At 35.5% G+C, this 19,798-nt stretch overlaps 1 protein-coding gene across 6 annotated transcripts in view; it reads right to left on the bottom strand.

Moving 5' to 3' along the window:
- Positions 1-19,798, bottom strand: part of STXBP4 (syntaxin binding protein 4) — a 178,570-nt gene that overhangs the window by 112,357 nt on the left and 46,415 nt on the right. For all 6 annotated transcript variants that reach the window (XM_061176621.1, XM_061176622.1, XM_061176623.1 and 3 more), the window contains 2 exons: positions 9,363-9,459; positions 6,917-7,008 (listed from right to left, as the gene is read on the bottom strand). In XM_061176621.1, coding sequence (XP_061032604.1) covers positions 6,917-7,008; positions 9,363-9,459 — 189 coding nt within the window. The remainder of the gene's footprint in view (positions 1-6,916; positions 7,009-9,362; positions 9,460-19,798) is intronic.

Raw genomic sequence — 19,798 nt, forward strand, 5'->3', positions numbered from 1 at the left:
TTTAAGATTACTATTTCTAAAATACCACCTTGATCATGTCACTATTCTCCTTAATGGCTCCTCACTTAACACAGGTACAAATTTCTAAGTTTAATATTTACTCTTCCTTCACTGACCTGCATGTACCCAATTATCTTATTTAAAACATAGATTACTTTCTGCTCACCAACACATTATACACATTTTTTTTCATGTTAATAAAAATGCTTATCATTCTCTGTTCACCTCTTGAGCAGATAAAATCCTATTTATCATTCAAAACTCACTCAAATGCCAACTCTGTTATGAATCTTCTCTTAATGTTCTAAGCTCTATTATTACTACGGCCTCATCACACAATGCATTTTTAAACTTTATTTGTAAATTTCTTTACATTATACCCTAAATTCCTTGAGGGGCAGGCTCCAGTTTTATTTATCTTAATAACATGTGCTGGAGCACCTAACACAATGCCACACACACTGTAGTTGTTCAATATACATTTAATGTTTTACAGATGAGTATATAGTGAAGTGGCTATAAAGTATTTACTGCTACACATAGTGAGAAATACCATTTATATCAGTGAAATATTATCATTCTTATTATATACAGTTCACTTTGATATTTTCCATTCTATTCTACTTCACTTGTTAAAATGCAATCCACTTAATTGATTTAGCACGAACCCCAATTGTGAAAAGTCTACATTCAGATACTTATGGTGTTCTGTGATTTTAATATAATCCATTTATGATACTTGATTAGTGTGGTAAAGCCATCGCAATATCATGGACTACAGTCTGCTCTTGCTAATTTTAGAATACTGCTAAATGTAGGCTCCAACCTTGCCTTTTCTGGGTGTAATCTTGTGCCAGCCAAAGGTATAGCACTGTGTGAATTTTTTAATTTTTTAATAGCAATGATGACTAGAATCACAGAAAGATAATTATATTTTTGCTTCTAAACGCCATATTATTCCAAAACCAAAAGTTTTTTGTCAACTAAACAAAAGTAGGACTGACTATACTGGCTCAGCAATTCTTTCTTCTTAAAAGATAGTATCTCAAGAAATCTTATGAGTCAGATAGAATGATCAGCAAATGAAGCTAGTTACAAAAGAGTACATACTGTATGATTCTTTTTTTTTTATTATTAATTTTTACTGGAGTATAGTTGCTTTATAATGTTGTGTTAGTTTCTGCTGTACAGCAAAGTGAATCAGCTATGCGTATACATATATCCCCTCTTTTTTGGATTTCCTTCCCATTTAGGTCACCATAGAGCACTGAGTGGAGTTCCCTGTCCTATACAGTAGGTTCTCATTAGTCATCTATTTCATACGTCGTAGTGTATATATGTCAATCTCAATCTCCCAATTCATCCCACCCCTCCCTTACCCCCTTGGTGTCCATACATTTGTTCTCTACATCTGTGCCTCTATTTCTGCTTTTGCAAATAAGTTCATCTGTATGATTCTATTTATTACTGTGTCCATTATGCTTCCGTAAAAATATTTTTAAAAAATAAATTAAGAAAAATACAAGCCAAAAAAAAGGAAACATATGAGTAAAAAACAAGCATCCCTAACAGATGGATTATAAAATCTGACTCTGTTGTTTAAGATGAGATGGTTGAGGGGGTGACCAGAGCGGAATTTCCTCACCTTCACAGAATGTCATGTCAGCATCTTGACCTCAGATTAATTGATATACTATTTCACATGAGGCACTATACTGTTTTTCAACTAAAAAAAAAAAATTGGGAAAAATACTAAAAAATATATATTTTTAAATTTGTTTCTGGTGAGCTGTTTGACAAGTAATGATTTTTATAGTATTTTCAAACTGTGGTGCATAACTCATTAGTAAATTATAAGACCAAATATTTAATGAAATAAAATTGAATATTAAATAAGAACACAAGGATGTAGAAAAGGTAAGTAATGCTTTGAGACTTTTGTTTCAGTTACATATGTGAGTGTGGTGAAGTAAAATGCATTCTTACTGTGGATTTGTGGATCCAGGTCATTTTGTGGGGATTCTTCTGTGTGTTGACAAGCAGAATACAACAAAAGAATTCTTGTAAACTGATATAATGACTCTTGCACAATATTTGATCTGAAGCCACAAACAGGAAATTATTGGCATGTGGGCCTTGCACCATTACCATCAGCACTTTGCTTTTGCTATCAAAATGCCACAGATTGAATACATTCTTATCTGCCCTAAAATCATATTGGTAAAAAGGAAGTAAATTACTAATTTGGAGCATGAGTATTTCTTTGCAGTTGCTAAGAAAGTTTTGCATGCAGTGGTTAAGAATCCACCTGCCAATGCAGGGGACATGGATTTGATCCCTGGTCCGGGAAGATCACACATGCCGCAGAACAACTAAGCCCGTGTGCCACAACTACTGAGCCTGAGCTCTAGAGCCTACAAGCCACAACTACTGAGCCCACACACCACAACTACTGAAGCCCGTGCACCCTAGAGCTTGCACACAGCAACTACTGAGCCCATGTGCCGCAACTACTGAGCCCGTGTGTTGCAACTACTGAAGCCCGTGCACCTAGAGCCTGTGCTCTGCAACAAGAGAAGCCACTGCAATGAGAAGCCTGCACACCACAATGAAGAGTAGCTCCCACTCCCCGCAACTAGAGAAAGCCCGTGTACAGCAACGAAGACCGAACGCAGCTAAAAAACAGCAACAACAAAACTATATTTATAATAATTGGAAACCAAACCAAACCACCAACCATTACACAATTAGAGTAAGTTGATTTTAAGGCAAGAAACATTCTAGAAATGAAGAGATTCAATATCTTGTCAGAACACAACAATTCTAAATAGTATACACCTAATAATACAGCCTTATGATATGTAAAGCAAAAATTAGCAGAACTAAATAGAGATTATAAAACACCTCTCTCTCAGTAACAGACAATACAATAAAAGGTGGCCAAAGAAAGATTAATGAAATAGAAAATTCTAAAAGTAAATGGAAAATTTGAACCACATGATTAACAACTGTGACCTGACATATAGGAAGCACTGCACCCAACAACTGTAGAATATACATGCTTTCCACAAGATGGGAAACATTCCATAAAATTGACTATATGCTGGGTATATGGTCAAAGGATCAATACCACATAGAATATGCTCTCTAACCTCTGGAATTAAACTAGAAATCAGTAATCAAAAGGGAACTATATAACTATTTAAAACACTTTAAAATAAGGAAACATTATATACTGTTGAGTCATTATTAAAATATGACCTATAAAAACTTATGGGTGTGATTACTTGTAAAAATTGTGTTGGGAGTTCCCTGGTGGTCTAATGGTTAGGATTCAGTGCTTTCACTGTGGAGACCTGGGTTCAATCCCTGGTTGGGGAACTGAGATCCCAGAAGCCATGTGGTGTGGCCAAAAAAAAAAAAAAAAAGAAAAAAAAAAAAGTGCAGTACATCTATGAAATAAAAAGCAATATCATCAAAAATAAGGATTAAAAATCTAAAAAAATTCCATGTTAATGTTTGATAAATTTTAATATCTTGATGAAAGGAAAAAATTTCTAGGAAGATGTACATTAACAAAATTATTCAAGAAGAGAACAAAACCTTGAATAAAACAACCTTAGAAGACATTAAAATAAGTAGGAAATGTCTCTTCTCCTGAAAGATCTAGGCCCCAATCACTTGGCATACGAAACATTTTCAAACCTTCAAGGAACAGATAAAGTTTCTATTACTTAAACTGTGTCACAAGAATTGGAATGGTATACAGCTGACGCTTGAACAATGTCGGGGGTTAGGGACACTGATCCTCCACAGGGTGGAAAATCCAAGTATGACTTTACAGTAGGCCCTCCACAACTGTGGTTTTGCACTTAAGGATTTAACCAACCTCAGATTGTAGAGTACTGCAGTATACACTACTGAAAAAAAAAAAATCCGTGTATAAGTGTACACGTGCAGTTCAAACCTCAGTAGTTCAATGGTCAACTGTAAAACTTATTCATTAAGTAAGATAATGCTAGCTTCTTTTAAAAAATTAAAAATGTAAAATGACTCAAATATCACGGAAATTAATTTCTTGCTCACTTTTGTAGCTCCTATTCAACAGTATTCAGAAAAAGTAAAAATTTGTGAAGGAGACAAAGTAATTAATTTCAAATGTCTACCTAGAAAACCTAAGATAAATAACTGAAAAATAACTGGAATAAGGGAGTTCAATAAAGTGGCATCACACAGAATAACCATTCAAAAATTAATCTTTATTAATCAATTAGAAAATATAATGGTAAAAAAATTCCCATTTCCAATAGCATCAAACTATAGCATACCTATTCAGACCTAACAAGAAATACTTAAGACCTATATGAAGCAAGATACAATTTTCTCTTTCCAAAACATCAACAAAGATCTAAATGAATGGAGAAACAAACCACGTTCGCTTCTCCCAAACCATCCTCTATATTCAATGCAATTCCAATTAAAAAAAGAAAGTCCCAATTGAAATTTTATTACCACGGCAAAATGATTCTAAAGATCATGCAGATGATCAAAATCAAGAAGTTAAAAAAATATTAGACTTAACCTAACAATAACAATGAACCTAGAACTAAACAATGAACCTAGAACTAAAAAGCTAGAGTAATTAAAATAATAATGTACTGGCAGAGAGAAATGGATCAATGGAACAGAGTGGTTTGTTTAGAAACAGAGCTATGTACATGTAAAGGAATGAAATTAGAACACTCCCTAACACCATACACAAAAATAAACTCAAAATGGATTAAAGACCTACATGTAAGGCCAGACACTATAAAACTCTTAGAGGGAAACATAGGCAGAACACTCTATGACATAAATCACAGCAAGATCCTTTTTGACCCACCTCCTAGAGAAATGGAAATAAAAACAAAAATAAACAAATGGGACCTAATGAAACTTAAAAGCTTTTGCACAGCAAAGCAAACCATAAACAAGACAAAAAGACAACCCTCAGAATGGGAGAAAATATTTGCAAACGAAGCAACTGACAAAGGATTAATCTCCAAAATATACAAGCGGCTCATGCAGCTCAATATCAAAAAAACAAACAACCCAATCCAAAACTGGGCAGAAGACCCATTAAATAGACATTTCTCCAAAGAAGATATACAGATTGCCAACAAACACATGAAAGGATGCTCAACAGCACTAATCATTAGAGAAATGCAAATCAAAACTACAATGAGCTATCACCTCACACCAGTCAGAATGGCCATCAGCAAAAAATCTACAAACAATAAATGCTGGAGAAGGTGTGGAGAAAAGGGAAGCCTCTTGCACTGTTGGTGGGAATGTAAATTGATACAGCCACTATGGAGAACAGTATGGAGGTTCCTTAAAAAACTAAAAATAGAACTACCATATGACCCAGCAATCCCACTACTGGGCATATACCCTGAAAAAACCATAATTGAAAAAGAGTCATGTACCACAATGTTCATTGCAGCACGGTTTTCAATAGCCAGGACATGGAAGCAACCTAAGTATCTAGCGACAGATGAATGGATAAAGAAGATGTGGCACATACATACAATGGAATATTGCTCTGCCATAAAAAGAAACAAAACTGAGTTATTTGTAGTGAGGTGGATGGACCTAGAGTCTGTCATACAGAGTGAAGTAAGTCAGAAAGAGAAAAACAAATACTGTATGCTAACACATATGTATGGAATCTAAAAAAAAAAAAAAAAGGTTCTGAAGAACCTAGGGGCAGGACAGGAATAAAGATTTAGATGTAGAGAATGGACTTGAGGACATGGGGAGGGGGAAGGGTAAGCTGGGATGAAGTGAGAGAGTGGCATGGACATATATACACTACCAAATGTAAAACAGATAGCTAGTGGGAAGCAGCTGCATAGCACAGGGAGATCAGCTCGGTGCTTTGTGACCACCTAGAGGGGTGGGATAGGGAGGGTGGGAGGGAGACGCAAGAGGGAGGGGATATGGGGATATATGTATACGTATAGCTGATTCACTGTTATACAGAAGCAACGAACATAACAATGTAAAGCAATTATACTCCAATAAAGATGTTTAAAAAAAAAAAAAAAAGAAAGAAACAGAGCTGTGTATCCAGATGCAATTTAGTATGTATTAAAGTTGTATTTCAAATTAGTGGCAAAAGTGGAAAAGGATGGTTATTGAATAAATGATGGTGGAATAGGGCACGTGGTTATCCATTTGGGGCCCAACAACATGAATAAACAAAAATAAGTTATTTATATATATGTTAATACATAATATAAATTGGGAAGACCTTCCTTAATAATATAACAGTATCAAAAATTCATAACGGAAAGGACTGAAAGATTTGGCAATATAAGTATCAAAGGTTTGTAGAACAAACGACTTACGAAGTTAACAGACTTCACAATTCCATTTTATGTAAAGCACAAAAAGAGCAAAACCAATCTATGTTGTTAGAAGCAAAAGAGTAGCTGTTACCTTGACTGGGGGTGGGGAGGGCAAGTGCTAGTAATTAGAAAGGAACTCGGTGAGTAGGAGACAGACATCAGGGTCCTGGTAGTTTCTTTAACGTTATGTTTCTTGATGTGGATGCTGATTACACAAGAATGGTTCAGATTGTAAAATTTCAGAGGGTTTACACTTACGATATGAGTACTTTTCTGTGGTAAATTTAAAGATGGGACTAGCATGAGGGAATAGTGAGAGAGGAGGATATAAGAGATCAAGGTAAAATTTTACTTTTGATTTTAAATTATCTGTATTTTATATATTTATCCCAAAAGCATGTATTATCTGCATAATTTATTTTTTTAAAAAATTAAAAAATGAAAAAAGCCTACATATATGACAGATAACATTTAAGACTTATGATTTAAGTGCAATCAAGACAATTCTATAGGGCATACTCTACCTGTGAGTCTAATATGTTGGAAATTTCATGTGCACCAACATTTGCTTCACCCAAATGCAAGCAAAACAAGTTTCTGGCAACCTGGACAAAATCTAAAATAGAACACATTTCAGTAAGAATACAGCATTTAACCTCATCTAAGCAAATCTTACCTTTTTCTACATGAAGCTGAAGCTATGTGTTATAACTAATGCTTAAAATTTAACTTACTTAAACTACCTTAAAATAGTGTTAACTGAAGTGACAGATAAATTTAAGTTCACATAAGAAGTAAGAGGTAAACTGGTTTTCACTCATTTCATTTAACTTTACTGAAGTTAATAAATCAGACACGATAATGAAGCAAATAAATGTCACAGGCATAACTATCTCTCCAACTCTTTTATTATGAATAGTACTTTTTCTAAAACATATGATAATATTATGATTTACATCTTTTCTAGCCGAAAGAACCTGAGGTTTAATAATAATAATAATAGTAATAGTAATAATAATAGCAGGAAATGTTTCTATAACAGCCTCTATATGCTACGCATGGCCCTTTGCGATTTCATCTTGAGAATTTTCTGCGTAGTTCTTCTCATCCTCTCCATTTTACAGTTTGGGCTAAGATAAGTTAACTGTCTTAAACCTCCCAAGGCTACTTGGCAAATAAGTAGCAGAGCAAGATTCCATTGAAGTGTGACTCGAAGGCATATTCTCTTGTTTGTTATATAACACTGCCTGATGCCAACCTAGCAAACTATACGCTTCTTCAGACATGGAGTGTGACCTGTTCTTCCATCTAACTTCAATTTTTTAAAAATTTGGTTCTTATATATTTAGTTTCCAATAATCCTTTTAATTGTTCCTATTTTACAGTACCCTACTCTTATTGCATGGACGCCTTAGTTTCGCTTATCTTTTTAAAAGATGCTAATTATGGTTTACGTGAAGCTCTTTTCTGCTCTCGTAATATTTCCCTTTTTTCTGAGTTCCTCTTTTTCTATTTGTCTGATACTTTGGGGATTTATATTTTATGTTGGAGGATTTCTCCAAATGTCTGGTGTTCATATTTAAGACGAATCAGGCACTAAATCGTTGATTGGAAATTTTGTGTGCATAACTCGCTTTGTCAACTAGTAGGTTTCACTACAGAGCAATAAGGTGGCCAGCTATTATGATACTTTGTTCAGGTTCTTCAGAGAGAATCTTACAACCTCTTGCCTACAGAGCATACACATGGTTGCAAATATCACTGAGCAATATGGGTGTGTGTTGTAAGTGATAATTCACCATACACACCCCCAAATTCCTTAGTTGCTGGCAACTATAGGTCCAGAATCAATCTGGTTTAATTTCTCAAGAGAATATACTTATTTTCCTCTGCAAGGGTAAGGGATGGTAGTTGTGGATTACTTGAGAGGGGGCAGGGAACAGCATATATAATTGCTCCTTAACACAGCCTTAAGTACTCAATGTTTTCAATTCCTAAGCCTTTCCAGGAATCAGCTTGTTTCCCGTTGTGATTCTCCTATCTCTTCAGACACTTGGACTTTACATGCCCCTGCTCACTAATTCATTTATTTTCCTCATCTACTTTGTCCTTATACATTGTGGTTTTACACGTATTTCTGTTTCTTGTTCTCATTATATTGTATGATTTCAAGAGCAGAAGGGAACAAATACATCTTTTTTCATCACTTCAAACCCCCAAATTTCTTTCTTTAGCAATGCAGATGCTTTTAAAATGATACAATGTTGCATCTACTCTGTAAGAAAAAAATTAAATACTTAATGCTGTAAAGGATACAAAAAACTGTTACATTCAAACATTACTAGTGGCAGAATAAATATGTGTGTAAAATGTCTCTGGAAAACAATTTATCAATACATATCAAAAGTCTAAGCCACTTATGGGGATTTATCCTAAGAGAAAGAAGAAAAAAAAGCTATATTAAATATAGAATTATTTATATTGTCAGTTAATGAAAAACCATCAAAATTCCCAATAGTGGAAAAGCTTAATATTATAGTATATCAACGGAGTATGTTAACAATTTGCTATCTTTAATAATAATTATAAAATAAAAATAATTATACAGCATCATGAAATATTTATTATATCATACTGGCTGAAAAAAATTAGAATTTCAAAGTAGCAGAACTAGGACTTCTATATTTTGTACAGTTTCTTTTGTTATTACTAAAGCAATGTTTATGGAATAAATTAAAAATAAAAAAAGAATATGATTGAATGATATTTTAAAGCTGAAAGATTCTAAGAAAGTTCTCCTTTCTGCTGACCCAGTAAGACCAATAATTCTGAGTCTTTAGAATACTGATTAAGGAACTTAAAATAGATGTGGTTTTATTTTTCTTTCTCTCTTTCCAAAGAAGAGGCACTCAATGAATATGGGCCACAATAAGTTTCTGTGACGACACACATGATGAACCTAAATATTACCTCCAAAAGACACTGTCCCCTTTGGGTCTACTTGCACTTGCTGTCTCAGGGCTTGGTGTTGTTCCTTTGTGGGCTGAATACCAAGATAATTTAGAGCCTGGAAGGAAAAGGATTCATGTGAAGCAATTTTTCAAATCTCCAAAGAATAAAACTTTTCATTACAACTTTATTTTACAATCCAGTGAAAAGAATCAATATCAGGAACAGTGACCATGATCAAAGAAAGTCTGATTACTATTTATGGATTAATTTTCCATAAGATATTAGCTTCTTGATCTACCACCACCTCATTTTTTCCCCCAAGGCTTGCACTTTGGCCGATGCCAAATAGCATATCCCTAGAACCAAAATTCAAACTATTTCTTAGTTTAAAATATGTGACATGGCAGAAGAAAAACCGCAAGGAAATCCTAATAAATCCGATTTAACATTGATTTTTCTAAGTAGCACTCTAAAACACTGATATTTTGTTGATATCTTGTATTTGAGACCAAAACTAAGGATGACAGGAATTGGGTGGAATACAAAAAATTCTAATTTTTGGCTTGTTTATGGGCAGGCTTACATAAATAATAAACTAAAAAGCTTTCTCGGGAACCCTCTTCTCTCTACCTTCTCTTTTTAGTACCCATAGCTAATTAAAATTTCAGAGCCTGCTAGTTGTATTTCAGTGTCCATTCTCTCCTTGTTCTTTAGTAACAGAACCGAAATCTTTAGCTAGAAACATTGTCATTCAGCTAAAAGATATTTCCCAGCCCGTTCTGCAGCTTGATAAGGCCATATGACTATGTACTACCCAAGGAGACATAAAGCGAACTTGCAGGGAACTTCTGGTAAGTCTTTCAAAAGTGGGGTAGGTACTTCTTGTCCCTTTTCCTTCTCTCTTTGGTCTCAATTAAAAAAAAAAAAAAAAGATGAAAGAAGGAAGGAAAAGAAAGGAGGGAAGAAAGAAAAGATGGCTGGAATTTAAGTAGTCATCTTGGTTCAAGAGCCACCTCAACAAAGATGGTGGAGCAGAAAGATACTTAAAAGCATGTATAACCTCCATGCCAGCCCTGGATTACTTTCTTTCAGGTTTCTTTTTGGTGTAAGAAAAATAAATTTCTAATGGAAACCACTGTTATTTTAGGTTCTCAGGTTATATATAGCAAAATCTAATCTTAACTAATGAATAAGGACTGACTAGATGCCCTATTATTGGATTCTGGCAAGAACATCAAAACTAAAATGTAGGTAAAGGTTAATACTAGTAATTGTCCTTATATATTCCTTCCTCCTTTGAAATCTGTTCAGTCATCCATCACTTCATTTACCAAGTATTTATTTAGTGCTTACTATTTGTTAGGCACTAAACTATACAAAGGGACACAAACAAGATATAGCCGCTACCCTCAAAGAGCTATGGTCTCTAGGGAGAGGGTAACATGTAAATAAATGTAATTAGTGCAATATGTAATTTAATAGAAGTGTGTACAGGATGTACTGTGGCAAAACCAAACTGGTCAATGTACAGGTGGCTGGACACAGTGAGAAAAGGAGACAGAAGGAAGGGAAAACATCAGGAAAGATTCCTTCAAAAGTGATTCTACAGCATTTTAACCAAGCATCATCTGCCTGCACTATCTACACAGTCATCGTCTTGCATAACATGGAATAATGATTCTTAACTTTTGATATTCCATTCCTTCAGTCATAAAAAATGTTCCAAATACACCGAAAAAAAAAAAGGAAAGAGAATAATACAAAGAACACCCATTTACTTCTTATCATCAAGTATATACTCATTAGTATTTGCTTGAAATTTATATATATATATTTTTAAGAAATAAACATTATAGACTTGGTTGAAAGCTTTCTCCATTGTTTCTCAGCAGGAACCACTATCCTAAGGTTGGCATATCGTTCCTGTCCATGATTTGATGCCACTACTACATTTATCCCCTAATAACATGTACTCTTGTGCATTTATGATTTTACATGCATAGTATAATACAAAAGGATAACCTTACAAATTATTTTTATTTTTTACCTCAATGTTACAATTTCACAATTGCTCAATATTGTTAACTGCAAAACTAGTTCACTTATTTTAAATTTAAATGGTGTCTAACTGGATGAATGTATTATAATTTATTATCCATTCTCTCATTGATGGGTTTTTTATAATTACTCCACTCTGTTTTTTATAAAAAGACATTTTACACATCTCCTCATAGAGATGTGTAAAAATTTCTCTACAGTACATCCCTAGAAGAGGAAATGCTGAGTCATAGGGTATATATACTGTCAAATTTCTAAGATATTATAAAATTGCTCTCCAAACTGGGTGTATCAATTTATGCACAACACTAGTATATAAGCAGTTCTATTTTTCTACATTCTTAACAGCATTTGCTGTTTTCACACTTTAATTTTTGTCAATATGTTGAATATGAAATAGTATGTTGTTTGTTAATTTGAATTTTCCTAACTACAAGTGAGATTTAGCTTCTTTTATATGTTTATTAGCAATGTTTCTGACATAAATTATTTAGCAATATGTTTTAAATTTTCATACGTAAAGTTTGAGGAAGTATTTTTTGTTAGTGATTCCTAATTTGGTGGCATTCTCCCAATTGTAAAAACCCAAAATGTCCCCAGACATTGCCAAATGTCCCCTGAGGCAAAAAACCCATATCCCTGCTTTTGAGAACCACTCCTCCAGAGACAAACACTATTAATCGACTGGTGTATAATTTTCCTGATTTCTTCTATGTATATAGCACCTGTATATGTAAAAAAATAAATTATATATCTTTTGCAAGAATTAAATTATACTATATACAGTGTTCTATGTCTTTTAAAAAATTATCAATATATAACAGCCTTCTATTCTGTACATTTTAGATATTTTGCATGCTTTTAAAACTTGTTATAATAGTACATTAACGCTTAGTATTTAAGTATATTTACTTCAGATTTTGAATGTAACAAAACATTGCAAAAGCCCCTTCTGTACTTCTCGCCAAGCATTTTATTATATATTTGAAATATACTAAAAACATACACGTAACAAATATATGTTTTAAAACATCCATGGGGCTTCCCTGGTGGCACAGTGGTTAAGAATCTGCCTGCCAATGCAGGGGACACGGGTTCGAGCCCTGGTCTGGGAAGACCCCACATGCCGCGGAGCAACTAAGCCTGTGAGCCACAACTACTGAGCCTGCGCGTCTGGAGCCTGTGCTCCGCAACCGGAGAGGCCGCGGCAGTGAGAGGCCCGCGCACCGCGATGAAGAGTGGCCCACGCTCGGTGCAACTGGAGAAAACCCTCGCACAGAAACGAAGACCCAACACAGCCAAAAATAAATTAAAAAAAAAATCCATGAATCCATTTAAGAATCACACAATTGCTAACACTATTGATTTATGTAACATACTCCTCTCCTACTATACTAGAGGTAACCACTACTAAGGAACGATGTCATTATCATTCCCATGCTATTTACTTTAAAATGGTTTGTCACATACTATGTATCCTTAACATGTTTTTTTGTTTTGCTGTTTTTTAGCTTCATTAAAATGCGACTGATAGCCTTCTAAAACTTGGTTTTTTTACCCTACAGTTGAAGGGTAAAAATCATCATTCATCCACGTGGTTATATGGTATTGTAACATTAATACATTCACTTTGACTGATCTAATATTTGATTAGATTAATATGCCACAATTTATTAATCCATCCTCCTCTAGATGAACATTGGGGTTTTCTGCTTACCAGCAATCAACATTCTTGTACACATCTACTACAGCACATGGGTAAAAATTTCTTTAGGGTAGGAAGAAATTCTAGGAATTTCTTCCTACCCTAGGAATAGTAGCGACAGGTCTTTTTTCTGATTTATTTCTAGGAGTTCTTCATATATTCTGGATACCAAAATTGTATATGTTATGTGCATTACAAATATTTTCTCCCACTTTCTGGCATAACTTCACTTTCTTACAATCTCTCTTTATGCAGTTTCTCATGGATAGTTCCCAAGTGTGCTTTTGCACCATTACTTCATATTTTTATAAATATATGTGATGAATAGTTTTAAAAAATATTTTTAAGTTTTAATTTTTATATAAATGGTACCATACTCTACATATCAATGTGACTTTTTATTAATAACAGATATACTGAGATATAATTCACAAAAAGTTCACTGTTTTAGTATACAGTTAGGTGGCTTTTAGTACATTCACATAGTTGTACATCAATCACCTAATTCTAGAAAATTTTCATCACCCCCAAAAGAAACCCCATACCCATTAGCAGTCACTTGCTATTTTTCCCTATCCTGCCAGCCCCAGGCAACCACTAATCTATTTTCTGTCTATATGGATTTGACTATTCTGGGCATTTCATATAAATAGAATCATGTAACTTTTTGTGCCTAGCTCCTTTCACATAGCTTAATGTTTCAAGGTTTGTCTATGTTATAGCATATATCAGAACTTCATTCCTTTTACGGCCCAATAATAGTCCATTGTATGTAGGTACTACATTTTGTTTATCTTTCTTAAGTTAAAAAAGGTGAATCAAGAATAAAATTAGGAACAAGATATTATTATAAAAATACTAGGTAGAAAATAAAGTAGAAACTCAGTGGTTATGTGACTGAAACAGCAGGTGACTGCAAAGAAAGACAGTGAATTAGAAAAACAATGCATCACTAAAGCTAAAATACTGGGCAATAAGAAGCATGTAAGTTCGGAAGAGGCTAATCAGAGTTAAAGTATTATAAGCACCTTGTATATTTGAAAGAAGGGTAAAGATTCTGATTAACTTTAGACTAAGTTAAAAATGAATGTTAAAATTTTAAGGTAATCACTAAAAGATTAGCAAGAGAAGGTACAATTTCTAAATAAGACAGGGGAGAAAAAAAATAAAATGCAAAAACCACCAACCAAAAAATCAAACCAAAAAAATACAGTAAACATGGGGTAAAAAAGGGATTAAAAACAAGAACAAAGAAAAAAATTTTTAAATAAGATGGTAGAAAGAACTCAAAATGTATTATAATTAGACTAAATGTAAAGAATGTGGAGCAATGGGAACTCCTGCATAAGACTAGTAGGAATGAAAATTGGTAGAATTACTTTAGAAAACAATACACCAATCGAACAATTATTTTCTGAGCATATACTATGAGCCAAACATTTTTCCAGGAGATGAAGAAACAGAAGGAAAATTTTAACAATACCTTAAGTTAGGTTGAAGGTAAATAAACTCTTTGACCTTATTAATATTTTAGTAATCAACTTTTAAAAAGCATATAAATGATACTCAACATGTGGAATAGAGTTATCTCTTGGTGAAAGAGGTATATACAATCAAGAAGAAAGACACAGGCAATATCAAAGATTCTCATTCTTAGCTGGGCGGTGGAGTATATGTGTATTTGTTTTATTAATCTTTAAACTCTACACATAAAATATAATCATTCTTGCATATGATTAATATTCTCATATAAAGAAAAAAATAGAAATATTTTATAAAGAAATAAAAACAGGGACTTCCCGGGTGGTGTAGTGGTTAAGAATCTGCCTGCCAATGCAGGGGACACTGGTCCGAGGAAGATCCCACATGCCGTGGAGCAACTAAGCGTGTGCGCCACAATTACTGAGCCTGCGCTCTAGAGCCCATGAGCCACAACTACTGAACCCGCATGCCACAACTACTGAAGTCCGCGTACCTAGAGTCCGTGCTCTGCAACAAGAGAAACCACCACAATGAGAAGCCTGTGCACCACAATGAACAGTAGCCCCCACTCGCCGCAACTCGAGAAAGCCTGCATGCAGCAGCAAAGACCCAACACAGCCAAAAATAAATAAATAGATAAATAAAAATAAAGTTTCCTTTAAAAAAATAAGAAATAAAAACAATTTTACAAAAATAATGCAAACAAAAGACCTATCACAGAAGGTACTCAATATACAGTGAGTCTTATTGTATTAAGTAATAATAAAATTGCAAAATGCAATTAACTACCGTGTAAATTTTTCCTGAGCTAAACTTAGTAACAGATGGAAGTTTTGTTGAAAGAAAAATTTACAAGAATACAGCATGTCAGTGAGGTAAGCTCATAAATTTAAATTGAAAGTAATTTGATGGGAGATGAAGATGGCAGAGTAAGAGGACATGGAGCTCACCTTTCCCCACAAACACATAAAAAATACATCGACATGGAAAAATTCTCATGGAAAACGAACTGGAAACTGGTAGAAGGACTCCTGTACAACCAAGGCTGAAAGAAAGATATGCCGTACCTGTATAGAACGGGAAGAAAAGTGATTGGGTTGGGACCTGTGTCCATGGGAGGTAACTCAGAGGAAAGGGGGGATCACATGGGCAGACATTCATCCTGGGGTGTGAGTGGGTTGAGCCACAGACTGGGCGTCCCAGTCCTGGGGTGCTATGCAAAGGAGACAAGCTCCCTTGGCCACTTGGAGAACTGCTGGAACAGATAGAAAGGCTGGAGAAGCCTAGACTCCACTCATGAGGAGTGGGTGGGTGCTAGCCTGCCCCCAGGCAGGGTGGAGAGAGGTCTGCCCTAGCAGCTGCCACCTTGCCATGCTCCCCAGTCCAACCAAAGAGAACACCCCACTCACTCTCCGCCACAGCATGGCACTGGATCTAGGGCACCCAGGACCTGGGAGAAGACTTGACTTAGGGATGCAGAGGCAACCTGGGGGTGCGGGGTGTAGCCCAGATAGGGCAGCGGTAGCCATTGTTGGTGCTTACTCAAGAGATGCCCCAGAAGCAGCCCAGATTTCTTATAGCAGCGTGGTGGCCAGATTTCCTGTGACTGCCTCGCTAAGTGTGCCAGCCCAAGCTGAGCAAACACTCCAGCCCCACTAACTCCATGCCACCATACAACACTAGATCTTAGGTGACAACAGCCAGGGAAAAGATGCGACCACGGATTGCATCTGAGCGAAGCTGTAGATGCCTACACAGGCAGAGTATCAGACCTCTGTGAGCACACAGGCCCCACTTGCTTCAGGACTCCCCTCCTTTGGGGCAAAGGCCCCAGTGCAGGGAGAAGGAAAAACACATATTTAAAGGGAACAGAGCCAGCTCTAGCCTGACCCTCAGGGATTCTACTCCAGCAACTTGGGAGCAAATCCCGTCCCTGACAGGGTGGTGACAGCCAATGAGCGGAGACGTCCCACCTCACACCCTGCACAGACTTTAGCTCCTCCATCACCAGCCACAGGCCCTACCAAGGTGACACCTGCCAGCACACCCTGAGGAAAGACATGACTGGCATCCACATCAAATCCAGCCCTTCCATTAAAGGCACTGGGCACATGCAGTCAGCACAGCGATGCTCTCAAATAAGAACATGCCCTCAAGACCACAATGGATAACTGTTTCACCAAAATTCCTAGAGACAGAGAAAGTTAACTAAAATGAAAAGGCAGAGGAACTACTCTTAATTGAAAGAGTAAGAGAAAACCACTGAAAAAACAAATAATGAAACAGAAATAAATAATTTACCAGATAAAGAGTTCAAAACGTTGCTAACTGAATTAGGGAAAAGAATTGATCTAAACACAGATCATCTTAACAGGAACTAGAAAATATAAAAAAGACCCAATTGAGGGAATTCCCTGGTGGTCCAGGGGTTACAACTCCGTGCCTTCACTGCCGAGGGCACAGGTTCAATCCCTGGTGTGGGAACTAAGATCCTACAAGCTACATGGCTTGGTCAAAAAAAAAAAAGAGACCCAATCGAAAATAGATAATTAAATATCTGAAATAAAAAACACCCTGACCACCCTAGAAGGAACAAATGGCAAACTAAATGACACAGAAGAACGCATGCATGATCTGGAAGATAAAATAATGGAAATCATCCAATCAGACAGCAGTCAGAAAGGCAAATAAAAAAAAAAAGTAAAAGTAACATATGGTATCTCTGGGATAGCATGAAATGTACCAATATTCACATTATAGGAGTTCCAGAAGGAGAAGATAAAGAGGAAGGGTATCGAAAATGTACTTGAAGAAATTATGGCTGTAAAATTTCCCAAACTGAAGGAAGGAAACAGATATCTAGGCACAAGAGGCACAGAGATTCGAAAACAAGATGAACCCAAACACACTCGCACTAAAATATATCATAATTAAAACAACAAAAGTTAGAGAGAATTCTAAAAGCAGCAAGAGAAAAAGAAAGAGTCATAAAGAAGGGAATCCCCATAAGGCTATCAGTTGATCTCCCTGTAGAAACTTTGCAGGCCAGAAGGGAGTGGCATGATATATTCAAAGTGCTGAAAGGGAAAACTCTGCAAACTAGGAGACTCTACCGAGCGATATTATCATTTAGAACAGAAGGAGAGAGAACTTTTCAGACAAGCAAAAACTAAAAGAATTCAGCAATACCAGATCTTCCCTAAAATAAATCCTGAAGGATCTTTTCTAAATGGAAGCGAAGTAAGAATCTATAGGAAAGGGTAAATCCCACTAGAAAAGACAGATATATATTAAGGATTGAAGATTACTTAAATAAGTAGATTAAAAGACAAAAAATTGTAAAAGAAACTCTGACTACAATAAACAGTTAAGGGATAAGCATTAAGATGTAAAATATGACATCAAAAACACAAAATATGGGGGAGCGGAGTAAAAAATGTATATCTTTTAGAATGTGTTTGAATTGAAATGACTATCAGTTTAAATGAAGTACATATAATTATGGATCAACATATATGAACCCCATTGTAACCAGAAATCAAAACTTTACAAAAGATATACAAAAAATAAAAAGAAAGGAAACCAAGCACACTACTAAAGAAAATCATCAAACCACAATGGGAGAAACAAAAAGAAGAAATGAACAGAGAAGAACTACAAAAACAACTGGAAAACAAGTAATAAGATGGCAATAAGTACTTACCTATCCGTAATTACTGTAAATGTCAGGGGAATAAACACTCCAATCAAAAGACATAGGGTGGGGACTTCCCTGGTGGCCCAGTGGTTAAGAATCCACCTGCCAATGCAGGGGACATGGGTTCGAGCCCTGGTCTGGGAAGATCCCACATGCCGTGGAGCATCTAATCCCATGCGCCACAGCTACTGAGCCTGTGCTCTAGAAACCATGAGCCACAACTACTGAGCCCATGCGTCACAACTACTGGAGCCCATGCTCCACAACAAGAGAAGCCACCGCAATGAGAAGCCCGTGCATCGCAACGAAGAGTAGCCATTCGCCGCAACTAGAGAGCGCCCACATGCAGCAATGAAGACCCAACGCAGCCAAAAATAAATAAATAAATAAGTAAATTTATTTAAAAAAAGGACATAGGGTGGCTGATTGGATTAAAAAAACAAAACCCTCCAATATGTTGCCTACCAAAAGACATACTTCAGGGCTAAAGAGACATACAGACTGAAAGTGAGGGGATGAAAGAAAGCGATTTCATGTAAATGAAAATGACAAGAAAGTGGGGTAACAATATGTGTATCAGACAAAATAGACTTTAAAACAAAGGCTATAACAAAAGACAAACAAGGACATTATATAATAATAAAGGGATCAATATAAGAAGAGGATATTATACTCATTAACATAAGCACCCTATAACAGGAGGACCTAAATATATAAAGCAAATACTAACAGACATAAAGGGAGAAATTGACAATAATACAATAACAGTAGGAGACTTTAACACCCCACTGACATCAATGGACAAATCATGCAGACAGAAAATCAATAAGGCAATAAGGTCCTAAATGACACAATAGAGTTGGATTTAATCAATATCTACTGCATACCCCCCAAAAAGCAGAATACACATTCTTTTCAAGCACACAAGAAATGTTCTCTATGATAGACCACATACTGGAACACAAAACAAGTCCCAACAAATTTAGAGGTAAAAATTATATCAAGCACCTTTTCTGACCACAACGGTCTGAAACTAGGAATCAACCACAGAAAGAAAAAAAAGTGAAAAGAACAAACACGTGGAGAGTAAACAACATGCTATTAAAAAAACCAGTGGGTCAACGATGTAATCAAAGAAGAAATCAGAAAATACCTTGAGACAAATAAAAATGAAAACACAACTTTACAAAATCTTTGGGATGTAGAAAAAGCAGTTCTAAGAAGGAAGTTCATAGTGATACAGGCCTTCCTCAAGAAACAAGAAAAATCTCAAATAAACAACCTAACCTACCACCTGCAAGAATTAGAAAAAGAATAAACAAAGCCAAAGTCAGAAGAAGGAAGGAAATAATAAAGATCACAGAGGAAATAAAATAGAGATCAAAAAGACAATAGAAAAGGTCAATAAAACTAAGAGCTGGTTTTTTAAAAGGATAAACAAAATTGACAAACCTCTATCTAGGCACGAAGAAGAAAAGAGAGGACCCAAATAAACAAATTAAGAAATCAAAG

This window comes from Eubalaena glacialis, chromosome 19, assembly GCF_028564815.1.
Source record: "Eubalaena glacialis isolate mEubGla1 chromosome 19, mEubGla1.1.hap2.+ XY, whole genome shotgun sequence".
In the NCBI taxonomy this organism is placed as follows: Eukaryota; Metazoa; Chordata; class Mammalia; order Artiodactyla; family Balaenidae; genus Eubalaena; species Eubalaena glacialis.